General features: G+C 36.8%; 1 protein-coding gene and 1 pseudogene across 5 annotated transcripts in view; one reads left to right on the top strand and one right to left on the bottom strand.

Annotated features, from left to right (window-relative positions):
* R3hdm2 (R3H domain containing 2) overlaps positions 1–17,716 on the top strand; it is a 171,538-nt gene that overhangs the window by 90,383 nt on the left and 63,439 nt on the right. Inside the window, exon 4 of one of the 5 annotated variants that reach the window (XM_047551798.1) lies at positions 13,880–14,203. The exons of 3 other annotated variants lie outside the window; for them this stretch is intronic. Coding sequence is in view for 1 of the 2 variants with exons in the window: in XM_047551796.1 (XP_047407752.1) it covers positions 3,094–3,109 (16 nt within the window). In the remaining variant the exon portion in view is untranslated. Of the gene's footprint in view, positions 1–2,999; positions 3,110–13,879; positions 14,204–17,716 lie in introns of all 5 variants that reach the window. One more of the 5 variants, XM_047551796.1, reaches the window with a different exon arrangement.
* On the bottom strand, positions 7,623–7,830 carry LOC124984161 (uncharacterized; annotated as a pseudogene).

The raw sequence follows: 17,716 nt of genomic DNA, 5'->3' as shown, positions 1-17,716 counted from the left end.
TGTCCCCTAGTCTTTAAATGTAATAAGAAATATGTTGCCTTTGCTTTGTCTAGGAAGCTTTTGTGATTATAAACATCCTAGGAGAGGAATTTGTTAAACCTTTTTACTAAAAATGCCTTTTTATGTATTGAGGCTATTGTATGAATTTATTCTGGTTTTATCACTTCTTATTTTGGATTACTTGTTTGTTTGCTTGTTTCTTACAATTGACTTGTTTTTGTTTGCCGGCTCTGGTTTATAAAGAGTGCAGAGATGGGATTCCCTCTACCTCCAGTGACGTAGTGATTTTGTTTGCAGTCTTTTTCTTCTGAGAGGGAGGGAAAGGAGAGAAGGAAGAAGAAAAATTCATCTGAAGCGGTGCGTTCTCCTCTATGACCTGATGATGATAAAACTAGGTACCATTAAATAGAGCAGAAGGCAAAGTGGGATGTTTTAATGATAGGGGTGTTGTTTTGTTTCCTTTAGCATAGGCTCAGACAGAGAAAGTCATAATTGCTGAAGCAGGGTGCCTGAATTAACCCTGTAAGTCCTGATGCTAATGGATTTTGCCTAACTGCTTTTTCTAAATATGGAAGGAAAGGGAACTCATATGCAGATTTCTGGAACCTAGGATCCATTAATAATTCTCGGTTGAGTTTTCAAATTTGGAGTTTTTCTACTTTATTTGCACTTATCTTGATCAGACAGCTTGTATGTTGTTTTTCAGATCTCAAAAATAGGTAGTTATATAAAATTCTTTGCTATTGTGGTTTTAGAGTAAAAGATTATGAGTGCATGTAGCCCAAGTAAACCTTTAGGAGCAAAATGTTAGGTGTACTCCTAGGTGTGAGCATAATAGCCCAGCCCATCTTTTTTGATTAAATGTTTAGGCATCCACTTCCTTTTATGCAGCTCCATCTTAGTACTGCTGATCTTTGGAGGTATGCCTGCAGTTTGAAAAACTCAGTAGGCTAGAGCCTAGGTAAATTTAAGAGTTGTGCATTTGGATAGTACATGTGGAGATGTACCTTTAAAAACTTGCTGGCTTATTTTCTATCTTGATTTTCTTTTCTGTTGTACTTCCATTTATTCTAAATTCTTTGTATGAAGTAAAAAGAGTAATAATGTTTGCTTTTCAGCTTAGATTATGCCGTCCTATTTGCTATTGTAGCTCAATTATATTAATATTATTTCAACCATAAATGTTTCAAACTAACAAAATCTAATTTTATTTGGAGAGAAGCAGTGTAGAGGGGAAGGCTGGAGGAAAGGAAAATAACCTCGGGGTAAATGGAGAGCATTCCAGAAGAATAACCTATTTAGAAGATTGCCAGAGACTGGAGTTACAAGGTTAAGAGAAATTCCTTCACATCTTTGCGTCTTGATATTGCAGCATATATGTGAATAATTTTTTGTTGGCTTTTCAGGAAACCCCTGTGGTGGACAGTCCTCATTAATCGTTGCTGGGAGACTGCTCTGACGTCACTGGGAGCAGTTCCCGTCTGCAACTAGAACAGGAATAGCCTTTGAGGGGGAAAGAACTGATGTGAAATTAAAAGATGACAGTTCTGTTAACTTGGTTTTCCTTCTGTTTGGGGGTGGTTGGGATAGACTACAATCTTTCTTAAATGTTTCAGTCATTACCAAGGGAAGGCTTACCAGAAGATCATTTGTTTTGACCAAAAGTGCCATCTTTTTAAATGTTTTCTAACCATCAAGGTTTTAGAAAAAGTTGAGGAAAAAAAGCTGTTGAAAGTTGCTAGAGAAGATTTCAGTTTCCTTTTATCCTTCATTTATTTATTTTTTCTTTCTTTTAGGGGGAGGAAGGAATGATCAAGGGCAGTCTTTGCAAAAGGTGCTTTAGCATCATTCTAGGATAATTTGAAATATGATATATGTAGGAAGAACATTATGGCAAAATTGATACGAATTATTTCTGTGCCCCAAAGTTACTATACTTACTTAATCCTTGCTGTTGTCTTCCTAGCTGCTGCTTCCTCTCCCCCCACCCCCCAACAGTTTTATATAGCCTGTTAAGAGCTTCTCTTGAGAAAAAGCATACTGATTGAATGCTTGGACTCTAGAGTGCATATCAGAGCTTTATCCGTTGCTGATTCAATTACACAAATTACTTAACCTCTGCATTTCCTCATAGGTAAAATGAGGATGATGATAACACCCACCTAGGAGGGTTGTTTTGAGGATTAAGAGTTATTATATATAAAGCCTTTAAGACAGTTTCCATTTTGAAGACTTAGTTAGTATTAGCCATGATTATTAGTATTTAGAAATTAAATAGGGATATACCATTTGGTGACTTCAGATCACATGTAATTTTTTAGGAAACCAGAAGAGAATTTTGAACCATTTAAGAGACTGTTTAAAATGAATATTAAGTATGATGTAAACATTTCAGTTTTACATTGATACAGTTGATTCTTTTAGGAATTATCTTTTCTGATTTGATGCCCAAAGGCCAAATTGTGAATATATTCACTTAAAAAGGATAGCAGCTCTAACCTTTTTTTTTTTTCTTTCTTGATCATCATTGATCTTTTGATTTCTACAGATTGTTGGCTTGGAGTTTTGTTTTGTTTTGTTTGTTTTTTACTTTTTACTGTTGCTTCTGATCTACTTTGAAATCTTAGATCACTGTCTTTGATGTCCACCTCTGAATCTTTGTTATTTCTGCTTTGCTCTGTTGAATTGATGTTGTGATGGTCTTCTTTTTTCATATATTTGTGAGACTATAAGATTTATATGAAGTACTGTGTATGAAGATTCCTGAAGATTACTAGAGTGAGATTTTGGTGGTTGGCATTGAACTCTAGGCCTCATGCACGCTAAGCATACATTCTATTACTGAGCTACATCTCCAACCCAAAAAAATATAGGGTTTTAAATGGGCCAAATATCAGATCACAAACACTAGAAGATCCAATATCCTATTCCCTCTTATCTTTCAATTTCATATTAAAAACTTAGAGTGGCATTCTATTTTTTGTTTGTTTGCTTTGAAGCTTTGTGTGCGTGCTATGGGAATGGCAGGAAGATGAACTGAAGAAAAATTAGAAGTGAGAAGCAGTACTGTGGGACCTGGGAAGTGGACATGACATGTTGGGGGATCATGGTAATTCTCTAAGAATTAATATGAGAAACACCGATTCTGTTAAGGGAAAATTTTTTTATCTTAAAAACTCTTGAATACATTTATCTTGGAGAGTTGATGAGAATTGTGAACAAAGATTTAGGTACAAAGATGTTCTTCATAGTATTATTTTATTATTAAAAAATTAACAACTGCCAGGCCCAGTGGTATACACTTGTAATCCCAGCGACTTGGGAGGCTGAGGAAGGAGGATTGCAGTTTTAGAGCCAGGCTCAGCAACTTGGCAAGGCCCTAAGCAAGTTAGTGAGACCTTGTCTCAAAATGAAATATAATAAAAGGGCTAGTGATGTGGCTCAGTGGTTAAAGCATCCCTGGGTTCAGTCCCCAGTACCAAATAAGTAAGTAAGTAAATAATAAATAAATAAAATTTAAAAGATAAAAATTAAGACTGCCTAAATTCCCAATAATAGGGAAATGGCTAGCTAATTTATGATACATGTATGTCATAGAATATGACTTTATGTTAAAAGTAATTGCAAATGGAAAATGGTTGTGTATGGATACCAATTTCATACAAATATGGAAATAAAAAGTAAAGGTATACCTCTAAACATTAATGGCAGTAATTGCTGAGTTATAGATTATGAGTGTTTTACTTCCTTTTCTGTAGTTGTATGTGTTTTCTTTAAGTATAAAGGAACTTTTACTTTTCTAATCATAAAAGCATTTAAAAATTTTAAATCCCTACTCTTAATAACTGCAAGTAAATTTTTAGAATGTGTTGAATGTCATCACATATAAATTCCTGAGCAGTGTCTGGAACATAGTAAATGCTCATATAAATGATAACTACTACTACTATTATTTTTTGAGGAAGATAGCCTCCTTGTGGTCAGAGCCTAGGGTTTTCATATTGGGGGATAACATCACTGATAAAATGTCTGAATAGTCATGTAGCTTCTTGTCCTTTGGAAGTCAGTAAATATGCATTTCTTCTTTACCTACTAGCCCAGAATCTTAAACAAACAAACAAAAAACTATAGGGCTACAGTGAAATTCTGTTTTGTTTTTTGTTTTTGATCATATGAGGGTATAGAGGAATTTTGATGTATAGAGAGGGCTAACAGTGACTTTCTTTGCAGTACCCCCCTCTACTCACATTGAATTGGAGGCACTTTCCCACTGAGCTACATCCCCAGTCTTTTTTATTTTTTTATTTTGAGACATGGTATTACTAAATTGCCTAGGTTAGTCGCAAACTTGTGATGCTCCTGTCTCAGCCTCCCAAGTTTCTGTGATTAAGGATGTGTGACACTGTGCCAGCGCTAACTGTAACTTAAAAACAAAAAAAACAGATTTAATACACTTTATGACTCCCACTAAAAGTTACATCTATCCCCTTTTCTGAGTTGCCTCCTTAAGCATTTCTAGAATATTTGAAACAGAAAAGATTTTCTCAGTTTCAGGAATTTCTGAAATTTTCTGCCTGTTGTTGCTTATGTTAGTCTGTCCTTGTGGGTTCCTTGGAACTCAGTGCTAACAAAGAGATCTAGACATCCATCTACTTTGAGTTTGTTTGAGTGCTGAGGCAGGCATGTAAAATACTAAATTCTGTATGAAAAAAACATTGTGGCAGTAATATCAGAGATTCTTAACATTTGACCATTTTTTATATCCACTGTAGTTTGGAGGGGTTTTTTTGTTTGTTTTTTTGGCTATACTGGGATCTAGGAAAGGCACTGTGCCATTGAGCAACATCCCAGTCCAGCCCTCAATCCATTATAATAGTTCTTAATGCAAATTGTGGTCCCCAATTTAGGATGATTTGACTAATGCTGTTTTGACTTTATAATGGTGTGAAAATGATGTGCATTCAGTAGAAATGGTGTTTTGAATTTTGATCTTTTCCCAGGCTAGCAATATGCAGTATGATATTCTTTCAAAAAGCAGGTAGGAGGATTGCAAGTTCAAAGCCAGCCTTGGGAACTTTGTGAGACCCTAGATAATTTAGCAAGACCCTGTCTCAAAATAAGAAAAATAAATAAAAAGGGCTGGGAATGTGGCTCAATGGTTGAGTGCCTCAGTACCCCCCCCCAAAAAAAAATTAATGAATTAATTACAAATTTAAAAAACAGATTTTGCATGTGGCTTATTGTTTAAGCACCTTTGGTTTCAATTCCTGTGGCAAAAAAAAAAAAAAAAGTGAACCCCAGCTCCCAGTCAACCATGTGTTCATGAGGGGTAAACAACCAATACCCTACAGTGTACCATGATGCTAAGTTGTGATGAGTGTTAGGTCAGGTGTATTATATACATTTTCTACGTAGGATATTTTCAACTTACAGTGGGTTTATTGGGATGTTACCCCATTGTAACTTGAGAAGTATCTGTATAAGAGACTTATACAATAAGTGAAAGTTCATTAAATAATCATCAAAAGAATGACTATGGCCTATTAATTTTTTTGTGTGTGTGCCAAGACCATTTTGTCTTTTGTAATACATAACAGTGAGAGCGGACTTAATATCACTAAACTGTGCACTTACAAATCATTAAAATTGCAAATTTTGTTATGTATATTTGTCACAAACACACACAGCATGTGAGCCAGATGAGAATGCATAATTTCCAACTAATTTTGACCCTGACTTCTCAGATTCTGTAGCGTTCTCAGCATTCATTTACCACCGTATACCAGAAGGTGGGGAACAAAGTTGCTTGTTGCAGCATGAGATATTACATCAATTATTGGGAAACAGCATGCCAGGAAAGGGGAATACCTTATAATATACCAGGTAGATTTTAGAATGTCAAAGAGCACCGCTGAGGTAAATGATGGCTTTTTGGTATTTTTTGATAGTAGTAGTAGTAGTTTATTTTTTGTTTAGTTTCCTCATCTAGTTTGCAATTATCTCATTCAAGGAAGTTTACAGCTCAGGGAAAAGAAGTAGGGTCATATGGAAGGTGAAGAGCAAGTACATTATTCCACCATTAGGGCACAGCAGTTTTTTTGTTGTTGTTATTGTTTTTTCCTCTTTAAATGTAGTGGAGGATGGTAAGAGAGAGGAGTGTAGAAAAATGACAGACACAATAGAATTTGAGGACCGTAGGAGCTTGGTGTGGTGGTGCACACCTGTAATCCCAATGGCTCTATAATCCCAGTGGCTTGGGAGACTGAGACAGGAGGATCATGGGTTCAAAACCAGCCTCAGCAATGGTGAAGCACTAAGCAACTCAGTAAGACCTTGTCTCTAAATAACATACACAGTAGGGCTAGGGCTGGGGCTCAGTGGTTGAGTGCCCCTGAATTCAATCCTTGGTACCCACCACCCCCAAAAAAGGACTGTAGGAGCTGACTGTGATTGAGCATATGGAGAATAAGGGCTTGAGCTACGTCAGTTTCTATGCTCATTTTAACATTTCAAAAAAAGTTAAGTGAAAATAAAGATCAACAGTCCAAAGTTAAAACCTTTACTTCTCTTTCTCTCTGTATCTTGTGTAATGGAAGCTTCTATGTTGTGATCTGTGCCGGGTAATAACCACTCTGCTTAAATTCTTCAGTTTATGCTGATGTTGGTTTTTCTGGCTAAAGATTCCTGAATTTTTCTACTGAAGTTAAATAAGGAAAAAGCTCCAGGGTTTTTGGAATCCCTTGTTTTTTTGCCTAGATTCATTGTCATTGCTATTCACTGCCCCCACTCCCCTCAAAAGAAAACTATTCATTTTTAGTATGCCAGAATGGCAGTAATTCTTATTTGTCTTTGGAGACTATTCTCTGATGGCATTTTCAGCAGTGTCTATGGGAAATGCTTTATTAAAAAAGAAAAGAAAAAAAAAAAAAAAGCAAGGAGACTTTCATCTTGTAGTTCTTAGTAATAGAGCCTGTTGCTATGGAGTCCTGGATCAGATTGGCTGACCTAGGAGCCAATGAGCAGAGAGAATGTAAAACATATCATCATTTAACCTTGCAAAATTCATTTTTTCAGTGGCATGGCATTAATATAATTGTATGTAGAGCTATGAAATAAAATGTTTCCAGAATAGTATGTTTTCCCCCTTTCTCAAAATTGACTGTTAAATGTGAACACTGTAACTGTATTCTTTTTTTTTTTTTTTCTTTTGTAACTATATTCTTAATGTAATTTGGGAAAAAATTTGGTAGGAAACACCTACCAGCTGTCTGTGAATTGAGCTACTGCTATAGTCATTTGGGCTTATGCCACATCTAACTGTGGTCTTGTAGAGACTGGACATGATTTGTCTTTATGTAAAACTGACTTACTTATTTTGGTAGCTTTAAAGCCAAGTCAGAAATGAGTATCTTTTTTGTTTGTTTTTTCCTTCTTTCTCTCCCATTCAGATGTGGTAGATTTCTTTTGAAGTTACAGTTATCTCATTGTTTGGTTTGGCAATAGAGGAGTTATCAACGTCGTAGATCTGGGAGATTTCACTGAACTCATTGTTGGTTCCTTGTTATAGCAAATCATGGCATGTATCTTCTCCTACTATATTGCCCTAGAGACTAAAAAAAGATTCATTCATATAAAAAAAAATTCCTCCTCTAGATTTTATAAGAGTTTTATTTCTCTTCTTAGACTTTATAGGAGCAATTCTTTCTTTTCTTTTCTTTTTTATTGTGGTACTGGGTATTGAATCCAGTGTTACTTTACCCCAGCCCCCTTTAGCAATAATCGCGCCTCGGATAAACCTCATTGGCTACGATACTGCCACTGTGCAAAGCTCCCAGCCCCCTTTAAAACAAATTTTTTTTTTTTTTAATTTTGAGACAGGGTCTTGCTAAATTGCTCAGGCTAGGCTCCAACTTGCATTCCTCCATGCCTGGTTATGTCAGGGATTCTTGACAGATGATGGTGGGTCTCGTTCTATGCTTTTTACCTTCTTATGCTTAGTTATTTACAGAACTGAAGGATTGATGGAGACTTCAAGAAGTCCATGACTTTGTCTGCATCTTTGAAGTTACTCTGGTCTCTGTGTAAAATGTGAACATTTCTTATCATCTCCTCCATCTCAGGAGAAAATAAACCTACTTTAGATTCATCTGTTAAAGAGGAGCAAAAAGTCTGTTTGGTATCTGACAGACTTCTTGTGGGGAGGTTTAGGGTAAGAATAAGGGATGCAATATAGTTTGATGGATAAACATAAAATGTTAGTTTGACAAGTTATAAGCTTATTCCTCACTTAGCTCACATAGTTTAGAAACAGATTTTGGATGGGAATCATTGATCTCTCATTCTCATCTGAGAATTGTGGAGAAGACCATGCTGGGTGTGGTGGCACATGCCCAGTGACTCAGGAGGCCGAGGCAGGAGAATTGCAAGTTCAAGGCCAACCTCAGCAGTTTAATAAGGCCCTAAGCAATTTGGGGAGACCCTGTCTCAAAAAACAATTTTAAAGAAGAACTGGGGATGTGGCTTAGGGGTTAAGTGTCCCTGGGTTTGATCCTTAGTACCTAAAAAGACCATCCTGGTCTTAATTTGGGAAAGCAGCAGACCATTTTGAGGAGACAGGGTGATATCAAAGAAGAAGCAAAAAGGAGTGGGCACTTATAATCCAGCAATTTAGGAGGCTGAGGCAGGAGGATCAAAAGTTGGAGACCAGCCTCAGCAAATTAGCAAGACCCAAGCAATTTATTGAGACCCTGTCTGAAAATAAAAATGAAAAGAATTGAGGCTATAGCTCAGTGGAATTGAACCCAAGGGCTTGTAACCACTGAGCCATATCTCCAGGCTTTTTATATTTATTTTATTTAGAGACAGGTTCTCACTGAGTGCTGAGGGCCTTAGCTTCCCTGCTTGTTGTAGTCAATCTTGAATTCTAGCCACTTAAAATTCTGTGAATATTTAAGCAAATAACTTCATTCATTTATTTTTAAAATTATTATGTGCCAAACACTGTTCTATACCCTGATTATAAGCAGTGAACAAAATAAAATCAAAAGCCCCTGTCCTCTTTGGTGTGTATAAGGGGTAGATAACTAACAAAATAAATTTGTAAAAGTATTACATAGTGACAAATGCTGAAGAGAAAAATAAGAGCAAGGATATGGGATAGAACTTATTTGAGTTTGTTTTGTTTTGTGCCTGGGTCTCGCATGTTGCCTAGACTGAAGTTGAACTCCTGGGCTCAAGCAATCCTGTCAGCCTCCTGAGTAGCTGGGACTACAGGCATATGCCACTGCACCTGGCTATATACTTGGGGTCTTGTAACTTTAGTTGTTATGGCCAAAGAAGAGCTTGTTGAATGATATTGGAGTAAAGACCTGAAGGAATTGCATATGCAAGACATGAGGTTATGTGGAGAAAGACCATTCAAGGTAGAAGCAACAGTAAAGGCAGTCACCCTGAGGTGATATTAGGGCATGAGGGAGAACCAGTGTGAATGGAATTGCTTATGTGGGAAAAAAGTCATAAGATTTGGGGTCAGAGAGCAAACTGTAGTCAGTGCATTTAAGGTCCTATAGATTAATTGAGAACTGCTTTTACTTTGAGTGAGATGGTTAACCCTTGGGGGATTTTGAATAAAAGTGTGAAATGATTAGGCACTGTTTTTATTTAGTTTTTTTTTTTTTTTTTTTTTTTTTTTTTTAATGTGGTGCTGGGGATCAAACCCAGTGCCTTGTGCATGCTAAGCAAGCACTCTACCACTGAGCCACAACCCCAGCCCACACACTGTTTTTAAACAGTCACTCTGGGTGCTGTTTAGGAAAAAACTACAAGGAAGTGAAGGTGGAAGCAGGGAGATCAGCTATTTGCTTCCTAGCCATCATGATGTAAACAGCCTTTCCTCTATAAGACCCTTCCACCATGGTGTTCTGCCTCATGTGGGCCCAGAGCAAAGGAATCAGCCAATCATGAACCAAAACTGAGAACCCAAAATAAACTTTTCTTCCTCTAAGTAGTTCTTTTTTTTTTTTTTCCAATTGTTAACGGACCTTTATTTTGTTCATTTATTTATTTGTGGTGCTGAGAATTGAACCCAGTGCCTCACACATGCGAGGCAAGCACTCTTACCACTCTACTACTCAGTCCCCTCTAAGTAGTTCTTGTAAGGTATTTTGGTCATAGCAATGAAAAGCTGATTAGCACACCTAGCATGCACAAGGTCCTGATTTCAACCTCAACACCATCAAAAAAAAAAAAAAAGAAGAAGAAAAATGGGCAAAAGATTTAAATAGACAGTTATCCAAAGAAAATATATAAGTGACTGATAAGCACATGAAAAGATGCTCATATAACCCAATCATTAGGGAAACACAGATCAAAACTATAATGAGATATCATTTCATACCCATTAGGATGGCTACTATTAAAAAAAAAAAGTTGGTGAGGGTGTGGAAAAGCTGGAATCTTTGCACACTGTTGGTGGAATGTGAAATGCTATAGTCTATGAGGATGAAGTTCCTCAAAAAATTAAAAATAGAGTTACAATATGATCTAGAAATCTCATTTCTGGATATTTATCCAAAAGAACTGAGAATAGGGTATTGATGAGATATTTGTAAATGCATGTTCATGGCAACATTATTCACAATAGCTAAAATGTTGAAGCAACCAGGTATCCATCAGCAGATGAATGGATAGCAAAATGTGGTATGTATATGTATATACAGCGGAATACCACTGGCTTTAAAAGGAAGGAGTTCTGACATGCTACAACATAAATGAGCTTTGAGGATGTTATTTTAAGTGAAACAAGCTGGTCACAAAAAGACAAATACTGTATAATTCTTTTATATGAGGCAAAGTAGTCAAAATCATAAATGTAGATGGTGGTTGCCAGGGGCTGGGGAATAGGAAAATGAGAAGTTTTGTTTAATAAGTAGAGTTTTAGTGTTACAAGATGAAAAGATGATTGTACATTATGAATTATACACTTAAAAATGATTAAGATGGCAACTTTTATTTGTTTTTTACTGTAATAAAAAAAAATTGAAAGCAGGGTGTGGTGGCGCATGCCTGTAATCCGAGCAGTTTGGGAGACTGAGGCAGAAGAATTGCAAGTTCAAGGCCAGCCTCAGCTAATTGCAAAGCCCAAAGCAATTTAGTGAGACCCTGTCTCAAAATAAAAAAGGTGGGGGATGCTGGGGGTGTAGCTCAGCATTAAAGTACCCCTGGGTTGAATCCCTAGTACCTTGAAAAATTAAAAATAAAATTTTCTTTTTTCTTTCTTTCTTTTTTTTTTTTTTTTTTTTGGTACTGGGGATGGAAACTAGGGCCTTGTGCATGCCAGTCAAGTGTTCTATCACAGAACTGCATCACCCAGCTCTTTAAAAACAATTACTTTTTTGAGGGCCTCACCAGTTTGAGGCCAGCCAGGGTAACTAGTGAGACCCTATCTCTAAAAAATAAAATAGGACTGGGAATGTAACTCAATGGTAAAGTGTCCTTGGGTTGAATCCCTGGAACCAAAACCAAACAAAAGGACACCAGTCAGATTTGATTAGGGCCCAGGGATTGAACCCAGGATGCTTTTCCACTGAGCTACATCCCAGGTCTTTTTTATTTTGAGATAGGGTCTCACTAAGTTGCTGAGGGTCTTTGCTATATCAGTTTCTGAGGCTGGCTTAAAATTTGTAATCCTCCTGCCTCAGCTCCTGAGTTACTGAAATTATAGGCATCACCACACCAGGCAAAATGTTTCTTAAAGTACTAACATACTAAGAAAAGTAGGAAGTCAGGTGTAGGAAGGGGTATGTTTGATAGATGCCAATCTTTTTTTTTTTCTTTCTTGCAGTCTTTCATAGTCTAATTCCCATTAAAATAGGCAAAGGTCTTACCTATGCAGGGTACTATGGATTCAGTATTGACTAGGAGAATGCTATATATATGATGCTAATTCTGAATAGAAATATGTTAACTCATAATAGAAAAACAGTACCAGTGAAAACAGGGGAAAACATATCTCAATTCTCTTTCTCTGCCTTTTCACTGTAAAATATAATTAGGAGAAACTCATATTTACTGGTCTATCTACTGTGTCTTAGGCACATAACTCTTGTCTAATGTCATTTTCCAGTGCCTCTATGAGATAGATGTATCACACCTATCTTACAGATAAGGAACTAAGGCTCAATTACATGATTAATAAGTTTCGGAAAAGTAGTCACATTTCTTGTCAAACTATAAAGTTCATAATCTTATTCACTATAACATGTTAGCTGCCTCCTACACTGTGGAGATGGGATGTTCTTTATTTTGATGACTGCTGCCCCTAACTTACCCTACAAGAGTGCTCATCTTTTTCCTTACAGTAAAGAGTTATTATTAAGTACAAAGGTGGTACTCTTACATTCTCCTTAAAAACAGCAGTTCTCCTTATATTATCTCTTTTCTCCCCAGTACATTTCAGCTTCAGGGTATTTCTATAGGATTTCTTGCCTATTGAAAATGTTTATTATTATTTTCATCATTGTTCTTACCTAGTGTGTATATATATTTTATTTACATGGAATACCAAGTAGGAAGATACTGCTATAATTAACAACACAATACAAATAATGTCATAAATAAGACATAATTTCTCTCTTATAGTCAAGAAATTTGGGGGTAATTAGACCACAGCTAGTCTACTCAGGGACCAAGGTATCTGTCTATGGTTTTACATCCTGGTATCATCTCATAATCCTGTATGGCTGCAGAGTGCCAGCCTTTATTTTAACAAGTTAACAGGAATTAGTGGGCTGTCTTGCTTTATTATTTGTGTTTACTAGATATGCCATAACAAAAGAACAGAGGCTGATTTATTTAAACAACAGAAATGTATTATCTCATAGTTCCAGAGGCTAGAAATCCAAGATACCTTAGTATTGGCAGGTTTGGTTTCTCCCAAGCCTTTTGTCTGTGACTTCCAGATGGCTACCTTCTCTCTGTGTCCTCACTTGGTCTTTTCTCCATCTTGTCTCTGCTGTCCCTCTATGTATCCAGATTTCCTCTCAAAAGGCTGCCAGGTTGCCTTGCACAATGATTTACTTATACCTGTAATCCCAGCTACTCAGGAGGCTGAGGTAAGAGGATCACAAGTTTGAGGCCAGCCCTGGCAATTTAGTGAGACCCTGTCTCTAAAGAATAAAAAGGACTGGAAGTGTAGCTCAGTGGTAGAGGGTCCAGGACACCATTCAGTTTTGATTAGGGCCCACCCTGCCAGCTACCTTTAACTTAATTGCCTCTATAACACTACATCTGCTTGCATCTCATGGACTAGAACTTAGTACATTTAGCTTCGATAGTGGTTGGGATATATATATATATATATATATATATATATAATTTTTTATATATATATAAAATAAAAAAGGACTGGGAGTATAGCTCAGTGGTAGAGGGTCCCTGAATTGAATCCCTGGTACCAAAACCAAACAAACAAAAGGACACCATTCAGATTTGATTAGGGCCCACTCTGCCCTACCTTTAACAGGGCTTTGTGCTTATAAGGCATAAGTACTCTACCAACTGAACTATATTTCCAGCCCTAATGGCTAATAATTTTAAAATATTTCTGATTCTTTCTTATAAAATTGAATTGATATCTAATTTCTCTGGCCAAACTCAAATTTGATAGATGACTTTGAAAGATTGTTTTAATACTAAATTTTTGCCTGAGGTGTACTTTCCACCTACTAGGTAGTGCTAGTAGCATTGACCTCTGAAGTCATCATGGGCAGAGCAGGATAGACTTAGCTGCATGGCATTTAAGATAGCAATAGAAGAAGGCATCCTGAAAATACCCTGAACAGAAGATAAATTGTGATTTTTTGTTTTTTTTTCTTCTTAGATATCTCCTCTGGTTGAGTTGGGAGCAGTTTACAAGGGGATGGGAGAAGACAGTGTGAACTTTCAAGGTCTTTTCCAGTCCTATGATTCTGTGATATTATCTACACAATGGTATTGCTTTGATAAAGCTAAAGAAAATGGAGGCAGTAGAGGACAAAGTCCCCCCACTACTCTTTTTTTTTGTTTGAAAGAGGAATAATATTTTGTTGGGGAACATAAAATGGACATTTTTGGCCAAGAATATAGAAAAGCTGACAGAATCTATAACGAGGACCTGCTAACACTTTAGTGCATCTATCAAAGCACCCGCAGTTCTCATTTTAGGGTAAGTATCACCATAATACATACTCAGCAAAGAGAGGCGGGTACATGTCCAGAATGTTTTAATCTTGTTTTTTTCTACTTTGCCTAATGAATTGCTCTGTACACCAGATAACTCCTTTGAGTTTCCTTGACCACCAGTGAATCTTTTTGTGATTATAAAACAGAGTGGTTTCATCCTTCTCTGATTGGAAAAATTGGCACAATTACTATTGTTATAGGCGTAGTAGTAGTGAAGGCTGTTGACAGTTGATTTCTGCAGTCCTTAAAAACCTTGATGGTTGTCGAGATAGCTATAACTTATGTTTCGTAAGCTGTTTACATTCTTCCCATATATTTGTTTTCTTTCTTAGAAGAGAAGGGAGCATCTGGGTACAGTGGCACATGCCTGTACTCCCAGTGGCTTAGAAGGCTGAGGCAGGAATATCCCAAGTTCAAAACCAGCCTGAGCAATTTTGCAAGGCCCTAAGCAAATTAGAGAGACCCTGTCTCAAAATAAAATATATAAAGGGGATGGGGATGTGGCTCAGTGGTTAAATGCCCCTGGGTTCAATCTCTGGTATCAAAAAAAAAGAAAAGGGACAGACTTATATCTCATTTATATCTCACTAGGCCCTTCTTTCCTGTCCTCCCAAGGGCTATTAGACATTTATCTGTTCAGGCTTGCAGTTATTATGCTGCTTTTGTTTTTGTCCTTTATTTTGGCACTGTAGTGGAAAGAACCTGGAGTTTTGGAATCATGTAGGCCTGGGTTTGAATCCTGGCTTCTTACAAATAGTTATATGTTTACTTATTATTTATTTCTGTTAGAACTCATGGTCATTTAATTACTGAACCATATCCCTAGCCCGTTTTTTTTTTTTTTTTTTTTTTAAATATTTTACTTATAGACAGGGTCTTGCTAAGTTACTTAGAGCCTCTCTAAGCTGGTAAGGCTAGCTTTGAACTCACAATCCTCCTACCTCAGCCTCCTGAGCCTCTGGGATTATAGGCGTGCACCATGCGCCTGGCTTATTAAAATTTTTTTTTTTTTTTTTGGGGGTGCTGGGGATTGAACCCAGGGCCTTGTGCTTGCAAGGCAAGCACTCTACCGACTGAGCTATCTCCCCAGCCTCTAGAATTTTTTTAATAAAATGGACATAAAAGTTTATACCTTGAGTAGATCGAGTAATTCCCTCTCTATGAACTAAAAAATTCAAAGTTATAAGGTGTGGAACCAGGTTGAAAGGAAAGATGGGAGAATTTATAAACCTAATCTTTGAATCCCCAAATATGGTCTTCATTGATATTGTCTTAAAAAAGACCTTAGAGCTTAGATCTGGGTACTCTTCCTATCCCATACTCCATACCCTAGAACTCTCCTGAGGGGTCATCCATTTTGGGACACCTACAACTTGGCTTTGGGATACCTACAACTTGGCTTTGGGATCAGAGTAGCAAATTGAAATCTTGCCTTTGCCCCTCATCTATTTACTTAAGAAATTTATTTACTTCCTCTGAGCTTTGGTTTTTTCATCTGAAAAATACCCTAATAAAGAATTATTTTAGGATAAACTGGACATAATGGCACAACCCTGTAATCCCAGTAACTTAGAAGACTGAGACAGAAGGATTGCAAGTTTGAGACCAGCCTTAGCAACCTAGACAGGCCCTAAGCAACTTAGCAAGACCCTGTCAAAATAAAAAAAATAAAAAGGGCTGGGGATGTAGTTCCTTGGTAAATTGCTCCTGAGTTAAATCCCTAGTACCACCCCACTTCTAAAAAGAAGATTTATGTTAGGGTAAAATAATGTATCGAAATAATAAAAACAAAAACAAAAAAAAAAAAAACAAAGCGATGGAAAGACTGTATGGAATCAGCACCAGGGGTCTGGTTTGGCCACATAAGAGTGGTATGACCTTGATCTGAATGGCTCAACTACATTTGGTGGGTGTGATTTGAAGTGACATATTCTTTTTTTGTTTTTGTTTTTGTTTTTTTGGTGCCAGGGATTGAACTCTCAGGGGCACTTGACCACCGAACCACATCCCCAGCCCTGTTTTGTATTTTGAGACAGGGACTCACTGAGTTGCTTAGCACCTTGCTTTTGCTGATCCTGGCTTTGAACTCGCAATCTTCCTGCCTCAGCCTCACAAGTCACTGGGATTACAGGCATGTGCCACAGTGCCCGACTTAAAGTGTACATATTCTTTTTTTTTTTTTTTTTTTAAATAAAGGAGAGCATTTGTTGGTTATCTTGCCAGTAAACTTACATAAAATTTAATTTATAAACTTTTACATAACACTCAGAGCCTAGACAGATATAGTTCTCAGATGCATACATATACCTAGTCACATATATTTAGGGTATCAGCTACAGTGTTATAAACTAAATAAGAGTTGCTTGCTTAATCAGTTACAAAGTAAACATTTAAGACTTTAATACAAGTCCTAATTCCTTTAAGACTGTTTCCCCAAGTAATAAAACGTAACAAATACAAGATTTTTTTTTTTTTTTTTTTTTTTTTTTTTTGCGATGCTGGGAATCAAACCCAGGGCTTGCACTAATTATACCTAATTTAATCACAAACACAGACTTTTTGAGGTTTACCTTCCACAAACATTCTGTGACTCACTTAAATATTCACAACTTCTTTACCTGCTTAATTTTGTCCTCTTTCATCTTGGGTTAGCACAAGAACATTACTTTAGTTTCTCATCCAGAAAAATTTTTTACCTTCCAATTTTCCATACTAAAGTATTTCTATACCTGTAACTTTTTTGTCTTTTTTAGTTTAAAATATTTTATTAAATTCATATTTTGAACAGTTCTTATGAATGTTATCTGTGCATGTAATTTACACAACAAATTTCATCCCAGAAATGGGATCAGACAATCTAGAATATGCAACAACTGTGTCTAAATCTTTTCTCTACCTGGTGGCATTCAAGGGGTTGCACCATAAGATATTTTTGAGCCTACACTTATTATTATCACAATACAGCCAACTTAAGTGAGCTTCCCACTGTCATTTGCACCCAGAGGCTTCTTTTGGGCCTTTTTCTTATACTACACATATTTATATGCAATGGAGGGGAACATTTCCATCCTTCTTTTCAGGCTTCCCTGAAGATCCATTTGCAGAGGCTGCCTACAAAACATGGTTTGGCCTTAGTTTCTTTATTTTTTTAACTTCAAAGTTCCTTCGTTTTTCCCTACCCAGTCCCCAGCATGGATCAGCATCCACTTATCAGAAAAAACATTCGGCCTTTGTTTTTTGGGGACTAGATTATTTCAGTACACAATATATTCTCCAGTTCTATCCATTTACCTACATTTACCTTTAAGACTGAGTGATAGTCCATTGTGTATATGTACCACGTTTTATCTGTTGAAGAGCACCTAGGTTGGTTCCATAGTTTAGCTGTTGTGAATTGAGCTGCTAAAGGCATTGATGTGGCTGTGTCACTATAGTATGCTGATTTTAAGTCCTTTGGGTATAAACCGAGAAGTGGGATATCTGGGTCAAATGGTGG

This window comes from Sciurus carolinensis, chromosome 4, assembly GCF_902686445.1.
Source record: "Sciurus carolinensis chromosome 4, mSciCar1.2, whole genome shotgun sequence".
Taxonomy (NCBI): domain Eukaryota; kingdom Metazoa; phylum Chordata; class Mammalia; order Rodentia; family Sciuridae; genus Sciurus; species Sciurus carolinensis.
Note: the sequence above shows the minus strand (reverse complement) of the source record. Positions and strands in the feature narration are given on the sequence as shown.